The sequence below is a fragment of the Pecten maximus genome, chromosome 18 (genome assembly GCF_902652985.1).
Source record: "Pecten maximus chromosome 18, xPecMax1.1, whole genome shotgun sequence".
Lineage (NCBI taxonomy): Eukaryota > Metazoa > Mollusca > Bivalvia > Pectinida > Pectinidae > Pecten > Pecten maximus.
In genome coordinates, this window is record NC_047032.1 from 27,945,611 (window position 1) to 27,966,258 (window position 20,648).

The following is a 20,648-nucleotide window of genomic DNA, read 5'->3' on the forward strand; positions in this document are numbered from 1 at the left end:
GCTTAGCCTCGTGTGTACAAGCGTCGTGGAGGGATAAAATATTGACGAAGTCGTCTCTGAGATATGTAAACCCTAATGCACTCAAACTGAATCAACCTCATTATGTCTATTCGACTGTTAGGGAACAACGTACACGATGTCCAACGAGCTGAATGTAAGTCTCGTCTGCTTACGGGATCGTATACTCTACAGGCCAACAGATCGGCCTTTAATCAATACAAAGTGGACCCTGGGTGTAGACTGTGCCGCAGTGGCCCCGAGGACCGTAAACACTTCCTGGCTGAATGTACTTCTTTTCGAGACATCAGGCAACAGACACAGCATCGATTACTGGAACTTTCGGTCATAAACGAACGACCTTCACTGCTACAGAATCCTGACCTTTTACACAGCTCATCCTGGACAGCACTCACCCAACGATCAGCAAAACCCATGTATTTACGCCTAATGAGATAACCCGTCTTGAACTGTATAGCAGAGAATTCATCTACAAGCTACATTAATTGACGTTGCCAGCTGCTCCAAGTACTAATTGATTAAAAGAGAGTGGTAGACCTTTTTACCCCCTGTACTCATGCAAGATTTTAACCAACTGATGAACTTTTTACGAACTTTTAAACTTTACCCATGATTCCCCTAACCAGAACTTTGATGATATTTTAAGGGGACATGGACAGTGTATATATATTCCTAAGGCCACTGTATATATTCGTTGCGTGTGCATACTTATGTACAGTAAATTTTATTCGTGGGAAATTCCAGAGATCAACTATAATAACTTTATCTACACTGCGGTCAACGCAGTGGTGCCTCGCAAAGAATCCGAGGGAATCTACTAAGAAACCTGAATGGCGGAACGCCGAAAGCGTGGTCCCGCCAAAACGCAGACAGATTCTGACAAAAAGAAACGTAAAAGGGACTGGAATCGATAAAGCCCCATAATTTTCGTAGGAAAAGAATTGATTCGTTAGGAACTTAGCAACAGGAGAAAAAGGGAAAGACTCGAATTCCGATATTGCCGGACGTCTTTTTGATTACTGGTTAACTTTTTTCGTATTCCTCGAATATTGTCGAGACTTCACCCATCTGAATTTTATCGATTTTTTGTAGTATGCATATTGCTATATTTTAAAATCTAGTATTTACATGTAGTTGTATGTTTGTTTATATTGATCAGTTATTACGATACTACTTTGCTCATATGTTCAAAGGAAAGCATTATTAGGCAAGTTCACGTTTACTCGATCTGTAAGTAACGGACATGTGTGTAGTTTATGTGTTGTGTACGTTGTTGTAGCGTCGTTCTCGGCTACGCGACAAATCTTGCGATAAAATAAATGCGGCGAGTTATTTTGATACTCTGATGTTGCAAGGTCATTTTAATGATAGGAGAGCGTGAATGAGCATCTTGGAATGCAATTAATACATTTATGTACATGTAACTAGAATTTAAGGTTAACCACTAAGTAGTCCATGTCCTTAACCAATAAGTAATTATCTCCTTAACCACTTAGTAACTAATGTCCTTAACCACTAAGTAATTAATGTCCTTAACCACTGAGTAATTAATGTCCTTAACCATTAAATAATTAATCTCCTTAACCATTAAATAATTAATCTCCTTAACCACTTAGTAATTAATCTCCTTAACCACTAAATAATTAATTTCCTTAACCACCGGGTAATTATCTTCTTAACTACTTAGTAATTAATGTCCTTAACCACTATGTAATTAATCTCCTTAACCACTATGTAATTAATCTCCTTAACCACTATGTAATTAATGTCCTTAACCACTTAGTAATTAATGTCCTTAACCACTAAATAATTAATTTCCTTAACCACCGGGTAATTATCTCCTTAACTACTTAGTAATTAATGTCCTTAACCACTATGTAATTAATGTCCTTAACCACTAAGTAATTAATGTCCTTAACCACTAAGTAATTAATATCCTTAACCACTAAGTAATTAATGTCCTTAACCACTATGTAATTAATCTCCTTAACCACTAAGTAATTAATGTCCTTAACCACTATGTAATTAATCTCCTTAACCACTAAGTAATTAATGTCCTTAACCACTATGTAATTAATGTCCTTAACCACTATGTAATTAATGTCCTTAACCACTATGTAATTAATGTCCTTAACTACTGAGTAATTAATGTCCTTAACTACTTAGTAATTAATCTCCTTAACCACTTAGTAATTAATCTCCTTAACCACTGAGTAATTAATCTCCTTAACCACCGGGTAATTATCTCCTTAACTACTTAGTAATTATCTCCTTAACCACTAAATAATTATCTCCTTAACCACTATGTAATTAATCTCCTTAACCATTAAGTAATTAATCTCCTTTACCACTAAGTAATTATCTCCTTAACCACTATGTAATTAATCTCCTTAACCATTAAGTAATTAATCTCCTTTACCACTAAGTAATTAATGTCCTTAACCACTAAGTAATTAATGTCCTTAACCACTAAGTAATTAATGTCCTTAACCACTATGTAATTAATCTCCTTAACCACTAATTAATTAATGTCCTTAACCACTATGTAATTAATCTCCTTAACCACTATGTAATTAATCTCCTTAACCACTTAGTAATTAATGTCCTTAACCACTAAGTAATTAATGTCCTTAACCACTATGTAATTAATCTCCTTAACCACTAATTAATTAATGTCCTTAACCACTATGTAATTAATGTCCTTAACCACTATGTAATTAATCTCCTTAACCACTATGTAATTAATCTCCTTAACCACTATGTAATTAATCTCCTTAACCACTATGTAATTAATGTCCTTAACCACTATGTAATTAATCTCCTTAACCATTAAGTAATTAATGTCCTTAACCACTATGTAATTAATGTCCTTAACCACTAAGTAATTAATGTCCTTAACCACTAAGTAATTAATGTCCTTAACCACTATGTAATTAATCTCCTTAACCACTAATTAATTAATGTCCTTAACCACTATGTAATTAATGTCCTTAACCACTAAGTAATTAATGTCCTTAACCACTAAGTAATTAATGTCCTTAACCACTAAGTAATTAATGTACTTCATGAGGTGATGTATGTTAACTTTAAGTTTCCTATGTCTATAATAATCATTAAAAATATTTAATCCTCTCTGTCAATCTTGCAGACAATCGGAGAACATAATTGTGTCGTCCGCATAGAGCAAAACATAAGCCAGGGTGCAGAGATCGAAAGTGAACTTGACATCTCGAGTATCGAGGATGCGCCGGTTTAAAACTGATCCTAGCTGTAGCCTATTTTATACAATGTAATTATTAACATAATTTAAACCACTGCATACTCTAACCCTAGCGGTGTTGTCTTAACATGGACTTTAACAGAAAAAAGTTTCCCCACACACAGTTCTAATCTGGTTAAGTTTTGTATTATATTTAGTTTTGCTTAACCTGCTGAAGTTATTTATTACAGGTATTGACATTAAGGGTTTAACGACTGGAATTCAAAATTCAAAACCCGAGATCCAGTCTACACCGTAGCAGTTTTCGATTTACAGAGGCATTTTACAAGGATATGTCGATTTTCACGTTTGTATTATTTTAAGAATTATTTATATCACAAATAAACATTACATTATCGGAGACAAATCAACTAGAGTCTAATAATATTGTGTTTGGTGATGTATCGGATTTTTTTCATTGTCGGGGGGGGGGGGGGGGGGGGGGGGGGGGGGTGCTTCTCGTAGGACATGCTTTAATTACATCAAAATTTGCTATCAGGGACGTACAGTATATATTATAGATATAATACATAATGTAGCTCAATTGTCAGGGTCCAGGTATATATCAGAGTACAGCATAAACAGAATAGTTGGTGAATGATGACGTCACATATATTTGGACCACGAGTAATTACATAAGCTGATATAAAACTTGGACTTTGATTCATAAACTCTATACTACACATACTTTACTATATGAATAACATACATGTGACTAGGTCTTTCCAGCGAACCGTAACCGATGACCGTGTGTAAAATACCTGTGTATCGAGAGCATATATACAGGCCCACAAGGTTTCCAAACTTCCGGGTTGTCCCTAAGTGCGTACACTCGCATAACGATGGGCTAGTCGCACTAATAGGGTTGTTTTAAACTTTAGACGGGAAATATGTCATTTCTGTGTACTCGAAATGCTAGTCAGCCTGTCATATAGGTCTTAATCACGAAGTACCGGTGGATTCTGATGTCAGACATAGGAGAGACACCAGTATACATGGTTATAATTCTACATCACAGCATGGACGGATTTTAACTAGTGATCATACACGATAGTTCACACTCGTGAGTGAATATATATTTCAAAGGATTTTAGGCACGTTGCATAACAGTGTTTGATAAGCAAAACAGTGAATCTGATTTGTTTTAAAAATGGGAAGTACTTCATGGCTGATCCGAGCAGGATTCGCAGTAGCTGTCCATGTGTTTGGGTTATTGACGTCATCACAGGTAAGTTATTAAGTAATTACAGGTGACATGATCACACATGTATATAGTGTTTGACTTCGAAGTAGATGTCTTTAATTTAGTGAAACATGATGTAATGGAGTAGACAAACACAATTAAATATGATTGGTTAGCTTGATTTGGTCGTCAGTTGGGAAAGCTTAACATGACGAAATTGACGTCAGGTTAATTTAATACCTCTAGATAACGCTTGGAGGGGTATAGGAGGTGGGGGGTTAGACGATGTGAAGGGGAGGAGGGATTTGAAGGGGTTGTAAGGGCGGAGGAGATTATAGGAGGGGTTGGAGGGGTTGTATGAGTGAAGGGATTTAGGGGAGGGGTAGGGGGTTGAGGGATTTAGGGGGGGAGGAGTAGAAGAATGTTGTAAAGGGGTTAAAAGGGGAGGAATCTAGGGGAGGTATAGAGATGGAGAAATTTATGGGAGTAGGGGTGAAGGGATTAAGGGGTTAGGGTGGAGGGATTGAGCGGGGGGGGGGGGGGGGGGGGGGGGGGGTAGGGATTGAGAGGTTAGGGGTGGAGGGATTGAAGTGAGGTATAGGAATGGGGGAATTTAAGAGTGAAAGATTTAGGGGAAGTGCAGGGGACGAGGGGATTAGGGGAGGTGTTAAGTCTGGGAATTGAGGGAAGTTGTAGGGGAGGAATGATTTTAGGGAGGAGTAAGGTTAGGGATTCAAGGGAATCGTAGATGTTGAGATGATTAGGGGAGAGGTGTAAGGTTAGTGGGAATGGTAGGAGTAGATGTTGAGATGATTAGGGGAGAGGTGTAAGGTTAGTGGGAATGGTAGGAGTAGATGTTGAGATGATTAGGGGAGAGGTGTGTAATGTTAGTGGGAATGGTAGGAGTAGATTTTGAGATGATTAGGGGAGAGGTGTAAGGTTAGTGGGAATGGTAGGAGTAGATGGATTGAGGGGATTAGGGGAGAGGTGTAAGGTTAGTGGGAATGGTAGGAGTAGATGGATTGAGGGGATTAGGGAGAGGTGTAAGGTTAGTGGGAATGGTAGGAGTAGATGTTGAGATGATTAGGGGAGAGGTGTAAGGTTAGTGGGAATGGTAGGAGTAGATGGATTGAGGGGATTAGGGGAGAGGTGTAAGGTTAGTGGGAATGGTAGGAGTAGATGTTGAGATGATTAGGGGAGAGGTGTAAGGTTAGTGGGAATGGTAGGAGTAGATGTTGAGATGATTAGGGAGAGGTGTAAGGTTAGTGGGAATGGTAGGAGTAGATGGATTGAGGGGATTAAGAGGGATTTAAAAGAGGGATTTAGGGGAAGTGTAGTTAGATATAGTTAGTGCCGAAGAATGTTATCAAAACGATAGTATACAGCTAAAACTCAGCAGGACTAGGGGCTAAAAGATATCCGTGACACCCCGAAAGGTAAGTAGGTCAAATCTTGTCTGTGAAATATATGTTAAAAATAACGAAAAGGGGAGGTATCTACCCCAATAGTTTTGATTTAGTGGATATTCAAAATGTATGTTGTTTTCTTACGTATGCATTTATTTGTTTTCTGTGTCTGTATATTATTTCTCGATTTCTATGGTATAGAAGTTTTAAAAACACGTCTATACAATTATATGTGTATTAAAGGCCTTTTAAGATAAATTTAAAAATAGACTCCACACAATGGTTCAATCGAACCAGGAAGTTTTCGTCGGTAAACCTGGTAGATTGGTTTACTGTTTACTACGTATTATGTTCATTGTAATGTGTTACCGAGAAAGTGAATATTTATGACCTTTTGAACTTTCCCCAGAAACAGCAGAGAAATACAGCATGATTGTTATAAGCCTCACCAATAATAGCCAACACAACAGTATTGTACTGTAGTGTCAATAACGTTTATCAAAATGGATGCAACTGTTCAAATTAAATCATTTCGTGTATAAAATGCATTAAAGTGGACGTCGTTTGTTTACATAAGACTACGGGGGACTGTGTTAACAGTCAATTTAAATGTTCATATCGATGATAAGTATGTTGATTTTACTGTTCAAAATCATAATATTACGTATCACTTAAGTGCACCTGTGTAAGGTCTGACCGATTTTATTGGGTTATCACTGTATAAAAGGAGAAAGGGACTTTCATTCTTAGCAAATGTAGCAAAATTTAAAAATAAATTAATAAAAATATGCAATAAGGTAAGAAAAGAAAATTTGGTGCGTGTGTGTGTGCGTGTGGGTGAGGATACCAGTTTTTTGTTATCTTCATTTATGAAGACTAAAACTAAACTCTTTGAAGGAGAGATCCTTAAAAGCAGACAGTGTGGCGCAACAGCAATTGTCTCTTGGTCTGCATACAATTGGCGCTCATTATAGAATAGAACTATGGCAATTCATGACCCATATCATAATATTTTAAAAGGCCGACAAACCACTAGAAACCTACAGAACTATCGACAAGTCTTCCAAAGAATAAACTGCATTCAGAAAAGGTTTTTTTTCAGTAGATGTACCATGCATTTTTTTCTTTAATCGTGTTGAAAATATTTTGATTATTATGTTCTTGGTTATTATAATATGTCGGCAGAAAATGATTTACATATACCTGGTCCTGGGGGTAGGCGACTAACCCGGACTCCATACGGTCACGAAAAATGCTTTCCACAAAGAAACAATTAATAGTATCTTCGCTGTCTATATGCCTGAATTTTAAAATCAACAAGATGTGAGTGATACGCATAATATGCGTAAGAGGCCGATACAGACACTCGGGGTTTTCCAATAGCTACACAGAGGCGTGACATAGGGTCGTGACACAGGGGTGTGACACAGAACCATAACCAAAGGAAAGTCCTTATGTATCAGGGGTTGGGGATTCGTGCTAAGTACCGAGACCTTTGATACAAGGGACAGTGAAAATATATAATGTATGTTTGGTCATGCTATTTTTCAGAAAATGATTAAATAAAAAACAAAAGTGATACTATATATAGTCTAGTATAACTTTATTTTTATCTGTGTGTGACTGACATCGCGATCAGTATCTGTCGACCTGATATTGATATTTTTACGATTTCTGTGATGATGATGTCATCATCACGTGTCGTATTTCGCCTCGATCCACACCTGGTGATTAACTTACCTGGAAGGATTATGTGTAAAGTTTGACACTTTATGCAGGTACAATCGGCGCATTCTGACATCTGATGTGATAATAAACGAAACACTGATGTGATAATAAACGAAACACTGATGTGATAATAAACGAAACACTGATGTGATAATAAACGAAACACTGAAATGTACATGTATCGATAGTATAAATGTACACTGATCTATAGTATAAATGTACATGTATCGATAAACTGACAGTACACTGATCTATAGTATAAATGTACATGTATCGATAAACTGACAGTACACTGATCTATAGTATAAATGTATATGTATCGCTAAACTGACAGTACACTGATCTATAGTATAATGTACATATATCGATAAACTGACAGTACACTGATCTATAGTATAATGTACATATATCGATAAACTGACAGTACACTGATCTATAGTATAATGTACATGTATCGATAAAGTGACAGTACACTGATCTATAGTATAAATGTATATGTATCGATAAACTGACAGTACACTGATCTATAGTATAAATGTACATGTATCGATAAACTGACAGTACACGGATCTATAGTATAAATGTACATGTATCGATAAACTGACAGTACACTGATCTATAGTATAAATGTATACAGGGCTTTTTCTCACTGGTTTGGGAAAGGGCCTTTTGTCTCATTTTGGGAAGAAAATTGGTGAATTGGGAAAGATTTTTTCAAGAGTAAACTGCAAATTTTGGGAATTTGGCTAAAATGTGAAATAATTTCAATTGGGAATGGGGCCCATTAACGGCCCCAAGAAGCCCCCAGAAAAAGCCCTGGTATATGTATCGATAAACTGACAGTACACTGATCTATAGTATAAATGTATATGTATCGATAAACTGACAGTACACTGATCTATAGTATAAATGTACATATATCGATAAACTGACAGTACACTGATCTATAGTATAAATGTACATGTATCGATAGTATAAATGTACACTGATCTATAGTATAAATGTACATGTATCGATAAAGTGACAGTACACTGATCTATAGTATAAATGTATATGTATCGATAAACTGACAGTACACTGATCTATAGTATAAATGTACATGTATCGATAAACTGACAGTACACTGATCTATAGTATAATGTACATGTATCGATAGTATAAATGTACACTGATCTATAGTATAAATGTACATGTATCGATAAACTGACAGTACACTGATCTATAGTATAATGTACATGTATCGATAAACTGACAGTACACTGATCTATAGTATAATGTACATGTATCGATAAACTGACAGTACACTGATCTATAGTATAAATGTACATGTATCGATAAAGTGACAGTACACGGATCTATAGTATAAATGTACATGTATCGAGAGTATAAATGTACACTGATCTATAGTATAAATGTACATATATCGATAAACTGACAGTACACTGATCTATAGTATAATGTACATGTATCGATAAACTGACAGTACACTGATCTATAGTATAAATGTACATATATCGATAGTATAAATGTACACTGATCTATAGTATAATGTACATGTATCGATAAAGTGACAGTACACTGATCTATAGTATAATGTATATATATCGATAAACTGACAGTACACTGATCTATAGTATAAATGTACATGTATCGATAAACTGACAGTACACTGATCTATAGTATAAATGTACATGTATCGATAAACTGACAGTACACTGATCTATAGTATAAATGTACATGTATCGATAAACTGACAGTACACTGATCTATAGTATAAATGTACATATATCGATAAACTGACAGTACACGGATCTATAGTATAAATGTACATATATCGATAAACTGACAGTACACTGATCTATAGTATAAATGTACATGTATCGATAAACTGACAGTACACTGATCTATAGTATAATGTACATATATCGATAAACTGACAGTACACTGATCTATAGTAATAATGTACATGTATCGATAAACTGACAGTACACTGATCTATAGTATAAATGTACATATATCGATAAACTGACAGTACACTGATCTATAGTATAAATGTACATGTATCGATAAAGTGACAGTACACTGATCTATAGTATAAATGTACATGTATCGATAAACTGACAGTACATGTACACTGATCTATAGTATAAATGTACATGTATCGATAAACTGACAGTACATGTACACTGATCTATAGTATAAATGTACATGTATCGATAAACTGACAGTACATGTACACTGATCTATAGTATAAATGTACATGTATCGATAAACTGACAGTACACTGATCTATAGTATAATGTACATGTATCGATAAACTGACAGTACACTGATCTATAGTATATTATTATACCTCAGACTTGTATCACAGCTTCTGATTAGTGAAAACCATGTCACGTGATTAAAAACATTCGTTATGTCAACCACAACTTTCCAAATAATTCATTATTGACTTGCGTCGTTTAAAAACATCAACCCCCGAATATCAAAGATTGGACCCCCAAAAAAATTTTGCGGGAGGGGGGAAGGAAAAACCCCGAAGTTTTAAAAAAGTACCCACGAGAAGGGGGTTTTGCGGAAAAAAAGGGGGGGGATTTGCCAACAAGAGGGTTTGGCAAAGTAGAAAGAAAAGGTTAAAAAAAAAGGGAAGTGGGGGGGGTTTTAAACACTGAAAAAAGGAGAAAAGGGGAAAAAATTTTGACCCCCCAAAATTAAAATTTTCAACGGGAGAAAGGCCGGGAAAAAAAGAGGGGTTTTTAAAAAAATTTTTAAACCCCTTTGTAGTTAAAAATTATTGAAAAATAATTTAAAAATTTTTTTTGGAAAAAAAACCCCCCCCGTTTAGAAAGACCACCCGGAGGGTTGAGAGGGGGCCCCCCGGGGGTGAAAAAACCCCAAGGGGGGCTTTTTTTAAAAAAAGGGGGAAAAAATTTTTTTAAATAAAAAAAAACAAAAGGAAAAAAAGGAAAAAATTTTTTAATTTTAATAACTTTTTTAAGAAAATTTTTTAAAAAGGCCCCAGGGGGGCCCCCGGAAAAAAAAGGAATTTAATTTTTAAGTAAATTTTTAAAAAACCCTTTGGAGGAGGCAAAAAGGGAAATTTTAAAGAATCCCCCCCTTTTAAATCCTTTGGTTTTTTTTTTTTTTTGAAATTCCCAATTCCCCCCAAAGACTGGTGGGAACCTTTTTTTCCAAATTCAATTCTTTTAATTTCCCCCCCCTTTTGGGGGGGGGTTTGGACCCGAGGGGGCTACGGGGGGTTTTAAACTTTTTTTGGGGGTGGTCAAAATAAGTTTTTTTAAAAGTGACATGGTTTTAACAGAATTTTACAATTGAGGTATAATAATAAAAAAAAATTACTTACCTTGTTCCGGGGGTTTTTTCCCAAAAGGGGGATTAACCCCGGGGGCAAGGGCCCCGGGGAACACCTCAAGGGGGGGCCAATTCATGTAAACCCGGAACAAGGGCAAAATTGTACAATTACATTATCGATAAACCCGTAACTGCTATAATAAATAATTTAAAAAAAAATTTAAAAAGGGGAAAAATAAGGGGATTTTTTATAATTTTCCCAAAAGGAAAAATTTTTGGGGTGAATTTAACCCCAAAAAACCCCTTCAATTGTTTTAAAAAGGGAAACTATTTAAAAAATTTTTTTAAATTTTTTTTCTTTTTTTTTTGGGGTTTTTTTTTTTTGTAAATTTAAATTCATTTCTTTTTTTTGGGATTAAATTAAAAGGGACTCCCGTTTTTTGGGGTTTACCCCTTAAAAATGGTTTGTTACCTCGGGGAAAATTTTTATTAAAGCATGATTCCACGGGAAATTTTGCAAAATTTTTTTTTTAAAAAACCATGAAAAGGGAGGGAAAAGGGGAGAATAACCAATTTAAAAAGGCCCAACCCCCCCCCCCCCAACCCAAAAATTAACCCGGAGCCACAAAAAAATGGAGGAGAGAATAAAAAATTCCCATTTTAAAGCCAAACGGAAAATTCCCCACCGGAAAAGAGTTTGGGGGCCCCAAAAAAATTGGGGGGAAACATTACATTTTTTTAAAACCAATTTTTTAACCCAAAAAAAAAAAAAAAAAAAAAACGGGAAAAGAAACCCAAATTTTTGGGGAAAAAAAAAAAAAAAAACAAAATTCAAACCCCTAAAGGGAAAAATTTTAAAAAAATTTTTCTTTGCAAGGGGGGTTTCAAGTATGGAAAAAAAAAATTTTTTACCAAAAAACCAAAGGGGGAAAAAAATGAGCCCTAAAAAAATTAGGCGAGGGTTTTTGGGGAGAATCCCAAAAAAAACAAAATGCCAAAAAAAAATAGGGAAAAGAAAAAAAAAAAGTTTAAGCAATTTTTTTTGAAACTAAAAAAAAAAAAAACCCCCAAAACCCCTTAAAAGCTTCCTTATGGGGTTTTTTTAAAAATTTAAAAAAAAAAAGGGGGCAATCCCCTTTATAAAAAAAAAAAAAAAAAAGGGGTTTTGGGCCATTCTTTTTCTAAAAAAAATTAAATAAAAAAAAAAAAATTAAAGGTAAATTTAAAGTGCCCCCTTTTTTATTGGGGTTTTTTAAATATAAAAATTAAAATTTAATACGATTTTAAAAAATTTCTTTTTTCAAACCCCCCAAAAAGTAAATTTTTTTATTCCTGGGAATTTGGGGGGGGAAAAATACTTACATGACTTTTTCCCGTTGGAAAGATTTCTAAATAAAAAAAAAATTTTAATTTTTAAAAATTTTTTAAAATTTTTTTCCCCTTACAATTTAAAGGGGTTTCTAAAAAAATTTTAAAAATTTCATTGTTGGGGTTAAAATTTTTTATCTAATTTTGGAATTTTTTGGGGAAATATAAATAGTTTAAATTTAAAAAAATTAAAAAAATAAAACCAATAAACCTTAAAAAAAAATATAAAAAAAAAAATTTTTAATAAATAAATTATTTTAAAAAAAGAAAAATCAAAACTAATATTATGTGAACACCTAATTTACTCGGATAAATAAATGTGAAAATACAAAACATACAGTTCAAATATCTCATACTTAATTTGGATAAATATTATGTGAAAACGTAGAAGATGAATGCCAAGGTGCATGTATCCTACTTTATTGGGATAAATAATTGTGAAAATATAGAAGATGGAATTCAAAGATCCCATACTTTACTGGGATAAAAATGTAAAAAAAAAATATATAGACGATAAAGTTCGAAGATCCTATACTTTACTGGAATAAATAAATGTGAAACTGGGATAGGAATATTTAAAAATTCAGAAGGTAAATTTAAAGTGTCCCATTTTTGAATATTGGATGATTTTGAAATACTGCAGATAAGAATCTAAATACGTCGTGTGTAAGGAAATCGTGGATACAGGTGTCACCCCAGTTAAACTGTAAATCTGTCTCTTTTATGAATCCCTGTGCGACATCTCTGATCTAAGTAACTTGTACAGGACCGTGTGGTAAAGCATGTCTAGAATAAATTATAAATTTTAATTTCTTATACACCGCATGTCGTTTATATAATGTGCTATGTACCATGTACATGTACAAGGGTTGTGCTATATTAAACTAATTGCTATTCCGTTCCGGATTGAAACATATTTTATCATAATTGAAGAATCAATTTGCATAGGAAGAGTATAGACTATTACATAAAATTAACCTTTATCACACTAATTCAAAAACAATACAAAACTAAACTAAAAAGAATATATAAAAACAAAACAAACTAACGTAACTAAGAAAACGAATAAAGACCTGTTATCACGATGGAGTATACACATACCACAGACAAACAGGCCCTTCTTTCTCAGTTCTAATCACTGGTTTAGGAGTAAGAAGCTCTAAAGTATGAACTTAGTATTACAAAAAAATGTATCAAAAAAAAATATATTGGAAATTTTGTCATAATCACTTAAATTAGATAATGTAGAAATTAAATAGAAATGTAATCCATCCTTCAATGAATTGCAGGTTTTGCAGTCATTGTAGTTTTGAAATACTCCTTAATCTGCCCCTAACGAGATCAAGATCTTGTTCTCATGATCTAGATTTTACATTATTTACGATTTTGTATAGAAATAATTTCTTTTTCTCATCTAGCGACATCAGCTGATCACGAAATACTGGTAGGTGTTTCATTGAAGGTTTTACATACATATTTTATGAATGCATACAGTATGTAGATGTCATTATTATGAGCGATTTTAGTGCCTCGAGGACTGGCGTCATTATTGACAACTTTAGATAGGTAATTGGAATCTTATAATATAGGATTCAACAGGATAACGGCACAATTCTCCTCTGAGGCCAAACTGCTCATTTATATGACTAATGTACATATGCATCCTTGTATGTTTACAGAATTTAAGATGGACTTTTATAATGTCTTACCGTATCAAAGGGATAGTTAAAATGTTTGCTTTTTGTCCTGATCTGGTCTTTACACTAAGATTGTACTTTCATACAAATCCATATACATGTACCAAATTTCTGAGTTGTATATCAAAATTTACTGGACAAGTGAATAAAATAATGTGCATTGTACTTTGACAAGGTTCGACATCTTTATGTTTTAATTGCAAATAATGCTTTACATCGCTATATAAGCAAACGAGAGACATTGGTAAAAATACATGTGTACCATATTATTCCAATTGATGGAAATATTCGATATCGGAGGACCCGGATTAGATACGCCCTGGGGCCTGTCCCGTTTTCGCGGAAAAGGCTTGACGCCATATACAAAGTTCTTCCTTTTTTAAGATAGTGGGGATGGTTGTTGTACATATATAACAATGCTAGTTTTACACTTTAGCATCGCGATCTCAATAGCTTGGTGTATGATGACAATAATGTCGGTGTGGTCTTCAAGTATAAACTTCCGGGTTGCTCACTTTCATTCATTACAATATACTGTAGTCTGTATATGGCTGCATATGATGTCAGCCTCTCGAGGCTTACCGCGACAGTTAACAAATGTCACTAACATCGACAAGCAGCAGTTATCACCACGAGATATAAATGAGATGGTGTGGTTTGGTTTGTTTAACGTCCTATTAACAGCCAGGGTCATTTAAGGACGCCGGAGTACCCGGAGAAAAACCACCGGCCTACGCTCAGTACCTAGAAACTGCCCTACGTGGGTTTCGAACTCGCAACCCAGAGGAGGAGGACTAGTGTTAAAGTGTCGGGACACCTTAACCACTCTGCCACCGCGGTCCCCGAAGATAATGAGAAAAAAAAGTACAATTTACCAATGAAATTTCAGAAATGATCAATATTTCAACAAATCCAGTAATGGCGTTAAAATGGCGTCATCGCTATTCATTGATGTTTAAACTGAAATTACTACGAATTCATTAATGAAGATGCATTCTAAAAAAATGCCATTTTATCAGTTCAGGTACAGATAAAGTGAAGGTAGAATGCGTGACTAATACAGATTTTGCTATAATTCAAAATCGGTTACAATTATCAGTACGGGATGGCATTTCAATGATATACGCATATTGGTCCTGACTGACTCCAAGGGACTGGTCACAGGCGCTCGCCCCATCTGTCGATGTATTGATGGTGGTGTCAAAGTGGGTCAAATTGACTAATTCTCTTCAATCATAGAACAATATTTTGGTATTTCATTAAGAATATGGATTTCTTGACCCTAGAGTATCACGTTTTCCCCTGGGGAGGGGTAACTAATACTATACATTTTAATTATATAGAGAAATCACATTGATGCATCATTTGTTTAATTGCCATTGGAAATAATTCAAACATGGCGATAATAATCAGTATGTGATGGCAGTTTGACAGCGTGTATCGATTGGTTCCAACTAACCCCCGATTCTGATTGGTTCCAACTAACCCCCGATTCTGATTGGTTCCAACTAACCCCCGAGTCTGATTGGTGGAGCAAAAAATTGGTCGAAATGACTGATCCTATTATGTACTGCTACAAATTGTAACACATTTTATGATTTAAAACACCTATTTATAACAATCCCACGATCAAATGTCGCTGATCAAGTTAAGTTATCGTTGATATATGGTCATTTAAAATGCCAAATACTGAAAAATACGTTTTACATGTACTCGCTGGTCGTTTATCAACATAATTCTTACAGGTGTTGGTTCAATTTATATATTTGTCGTTTGGTGAAGGTTGTCTTCTTATGTTGTTTGGCAAATGATTTCTTCAATTAACGACTGACAGTTAAAAATATTAAAGGGATCACGTGGTCCAGTTCATTACAAACTTTCTGTCTCTCTAGAAGACGCTTTCTATTCTGGAACACATGGTCAGTTTTATTTTGTGACTTCATCTGTATCTGTGATTTACAAATGTGTATCTTATTCATATTCTCTCTCATTTTGTCGGGTTTGAGTTAGATTCACTGTTTATCCGCTGGTGTTATCGTGTTGCTTTCCGATTACTATACAATTGAATGTAACTTTATACATATGTATATACACTGTAGGTATTTGTGTGGAACGAACTTGCCACAAATACCGATAGTCCGTCATTGATGTATGGGCCGTACCGTGTACCAACATTAGGTATTCTAGGTTTATGTGGTCAAACTGACCACAGAAAGCCATTATTTACCTAGCCATCTATTGTATAGGGACCTTGAATGTCCCGTATCTATATATCAAAATTGTCAGCGGTAAACATGTAGTGGTTACACCTCAGCTTGAAATGTAGGGTCATAATTATCATGGCATCAATTAATACTTTTTACTAAATATATATTTAGTTCGAATGGCGACCAGTTTTACCGGAAAAGACAATTTTGTTTTCACAGTTTTGAGAAACAATTTAATACCTATCTTGTAATCAACGGTATTGATATGTGTCATTGTAGAAGCTTACGATGAATATCCTGTTAAATCTAGATAGAATATCAATCATTACATACAAAGTATTTATTTTAGATATCACTCGGAAGACATAAGAAAATACTGTTTAAGTAAGGCTGTTTCCATTAGACAGGAATGACTAGGAGGGCGATATTCACTTCATACTGAAATGCCTTTTCCGTTCAGCTAAGAATTGAATACACTAAGACACGTTAACGTAGGAATACCTCTGTTTACAAATTAATCTTAAATATTTTCAATTTATTGTAATATTAAAGAATTAAATAACCTGGATCAGTTAATGTACCATGAGAGTGCACTTCAATCAATTTGATGGCAAATAATCGATACATAATATTGTATTACTTTTGTATTATATTCGGTCATGAATTATTACGTATTCAGGTGTACCGACACTTTAACACTAGCCCTCCACCACTGGGTTGCGAGTTCGAAACCTTCGTGGGGCAGTTGCCAGGTACTGACCGTAGGCAGGTGGTTTTTCTCCGGGTACTCCGGCTTTCCTCCACCTCCAAAACCTGGCACGTCCTTAAATGACACTGGCTGTTAATAGGAAGTTAAACAAAAACAAACCAAACCATATTACGTATTCTGAACGTAATATTACATGTGTACACGTGTATCCCTATCGTATATTAGTGTAATATTACATGTGTACACGTGTACTCCGCCTGAATCTGACGTTGAATATACATTTTATTGATTTTTTTTATATCGATAAAATGTAAATGCTCAAGATGAATAAAGCATTTGAATGATAATAATTCAGATATCACTGTTATTCAAGTATAACTTCCTCCCTTTTTTCTATTAAAATGTATTCCATTATCACTGAAGTCCTAGTATGATGAGACTGAGGAATGACATTACGTCTGATACCTTACATTACGATTGTGGTTGTTTTTGTAACTTTATTATGTTACCTACATGTACCATACCATTTATGATAGCTTATCTTGTCATTCCCTATCAAATTATGTTTTTCTCTGAGAAGATATCAAAATCCACTCCATTTCTTCACAATAATAAACAATTAAGTGTTCAATTTTAAAACTGATTAATAATTCTCAACAGTTTAACACATGGACACCATGTGACTTGTTATTGACCCCTTACACCGTATACTAAAGTATTATGTGAGTATGCGTTGGCTAAAATGTGGAAATTTTACATGCTCACTCATCTGTATAGCGATTCCGGTTTTCCCCGTCACACATTTGTGATTCACGTTCGGGGTCGTCAAGGTCATAACACACAGACATATGAATACATTAGCAATATAAGATTGATGGATCTATACTTGATACTCTCGATGGGTTAGTCTATACAAAGGGCAGGTTTAACCTAGCAATTAATAACGGTTTATATCTAAAACGTTTCCTGTTCTCTATGATTAACGGTTTATATCTTAAAACGTTTCCTGTTCTCTATTAATAACGGTTGATATCTAAAACGTTTCCTGTTCTCTATGATTAACGGTTTATATCTTAAAACGTTTCCTGTTTTCTATGAATAACGGTTAATATCTAAAATGTCTCCTGTTCTCTATGATTAACGGTTGATATCTAAAACGTTTCCTGTTCTCTATTAATAACGGTTAATATCTAAAATGTCTCCTGTTCTCTATGAATAACGGTTTATATCTTAAAACGTTTCCTGTTTTCTATGAATAACGGTTAATATCTAAAACGTCTCCTGTTCTCTATTAATAACGGTTGATATCTAAAACGTTTCCTGTTCTCTATGATTAACGGTTGATATCTAAAACGTTTCCTGTTCTCTATGAATAACGGTTGATATCTAAAACGTTTCCTGTTCTCTATGATTAACAGTTTTTATCTAAAACGTTTCCTGTTCTCTATGATTAACGGTTTTTATCTAAAACGTTTCCTGTTCTCAATGATTAACGGTTTATATCTTAAAACGTCTCCTGTTCTCTATTAATAACGGTTTATATCTTAAAACGTTTCCTGTTCTCTATTAATAACGGTTTATATCTTAAAACGTTTCCTGTTCTCAATGATTAACGGCTTATATCTTAAAACGTTTCCTGTTCTCTATTAATAACGGTTTATATCTTAAAACGTTTCCTGTTCTCTATTAATAACGGTTTATATCTTAAAACGTTTCCTGTTCTCAATGATTAACGGCTTATATCTAAAACGTTTCCTGTTCTCTATGATTAACGGTTTATATCTTAAAACGTTTCCTGTTCTCTATTAATAACGGTTTATATCTTAAAACGTTTCCTGTTCTCAATGATTAACGGCTTATATTTAAAACGTTTCCTGTTCTCTATGATTAACGGTTTATATCTTAAAACGTTTCCTGTTCTCTATTAATAACGGTTTATATCTTAAAACGTTTCCTGTTCTCAATGATTAACGGCTTATATCTAAAACGTTTCCTGTTCTCTATGATTAACGGTTTATATCTTAAAACGTTTCCTGTTCTCTATTAATAACGGTTTATATCTTAAAACGTCTCCTGTTCTCTATGATTAACGGTTTATATCTTAAAACGTTTCCTGTTCTCTATGATTAACGGTTTATATCTTAAAACGTTTCCTGTTCTCTATTAATAACTGTTTAAATCTAAAACGTTTCCTGTTCTCTATTAATAACTGTTTAAATCTAAAACGTTTCCTGTTCTCTATGAATAACTGTTTAAATCTAAAACGTTTCCTGTTCTCTATGATTAACGGTTCATATATAAAACGTTTCCTGTTCTCTATGATTAACGGTTTATATCTGAAAACGTTTCCTGTTCTCTATTAATAACTGTTTAAATCTAAAACGTTTCCTGTTCTCTATGAATAACTGTTTAAATCTAAAACGTTTCCTGTTCTCTATGATTAACGGTTTATTTCTAAAACGTTTCCTGTTCTCTATTAATAACTGTTTAAATCTAAAACGTTTCCTGTTCTCTATGAATAACTGTTTAAATCTAAAACGTTTCCTGTTCTCTATGATTAACAGTTTATTTCTAAAACGTTTCCTGTTCTCTATTAATAACGGTTTATATCTAAAACGTTTCCTGTTCTCTATGATTAACGGTTCATATCTAAAACGTTTCCTGTTCTCTATTAATAACGGTTTATATCTGAAACGTTTCCTGTTCTCTATGATTAACGGTTGATATCTAAAACGTTTCCTGTTCTCTATGATTAACGGTTGATATCTAAAACGTTTCCTGTTCTCTATGATTAACGGTTGATATCTAAAACGTTTCTTGTTCTCTATGATTAACGGTTTATATCTAAAACGTCTCCTGTTCTCTATCAATAACGGTTTATTTATAAAGTTGTGGAGGCAGTTTGATTTTATTCTTCTCTATAACTAATGGAGGTGATTGGTGTGGTTCAGTTTTACTTTTTTCTATAACTTTTGATATATTAAGTAATACAGGGGATTGTTGTAGTTTAGTTTTACTGTTCTCTATATAATAAACAGTTAATATATTAAATAATGGAAGTGATTGTTGTTCTGTGTACTTGTTGTCCTGAGTGCGCCCTCCGCCATGCGTAAACTTTTCACATTTCAAACTTCTTCCCAAATTCCACTGGATGGATTTAGCTGAAACTTGCCTTGAATGATCCTCAGATGGTCCTGACCAAGTGTTGTTATTTTTTGGGTCGGTCCGAAATCAAAAATTGGCCGCCATGTCCGCCATCTTGAAAAACAGATTTTGAACTTCTTCTCCAGTTCCACTGGTGCCAATGAAGTAGAAATTGATGAGGATGTTAAGGAAGGGGAGCCAACAAAGTGTTGTTATTTTTCGGCTTCGTAAAAAACTTTGCCATGACAGCCATGGCGGCCATTTTGTAACATGATTACACATCTACCCAAGTTCCACCGGTAGGATTCAGCTCTAACTTACCTGAAATGATCCTGAGATGGTCCATACCAAAGTGTTGTTTATTTTCTGGTCGGTCCAAAATCCACAATGGCCGCCATGGTCAACAATGCCATCATACTTGCCGCTGAGTATGTATACTACAATAGTACAGTAGTATAGAGTCAGATGACCGGTAAGACCCTTTGGATTCGTGTTTAATTTCCAGACGGAGGGATTAATATAGATAATATATTTCATTCTCAGCTCACTGTACAAGGGGCATTTAAGAATGAAGTGATATATTCATCCTCGATGTCAGTAAGACAAACAGGGCAGGT

General features: G+C 34.4%; 1 protein-coding gene across 1 annotated transcript in view; it reads left to right on the forward strand.

Annotated features, from left to right (window-relative positions):
- The first annotated feature begins 4,044 nt into the window (after positions 1-4,044).
- The window catches only part of LOC117316617, a 28,446-nt gene continuing 11,842 nt past the window's right edge, over positions 4,045-20,648 (forward strand). The window contains exon 1 of the mRNA XM_033871291.1: positions 4,045-4,505. Coding sequence (XP_033727182.1) covers positions 4,428-4,505 — 78 coding nt within the window. The 5' untranslated portion in view covers positions 4,045-4,427. The remainder of the gene's footprint in view (positions 4,506-20,648) is intronic.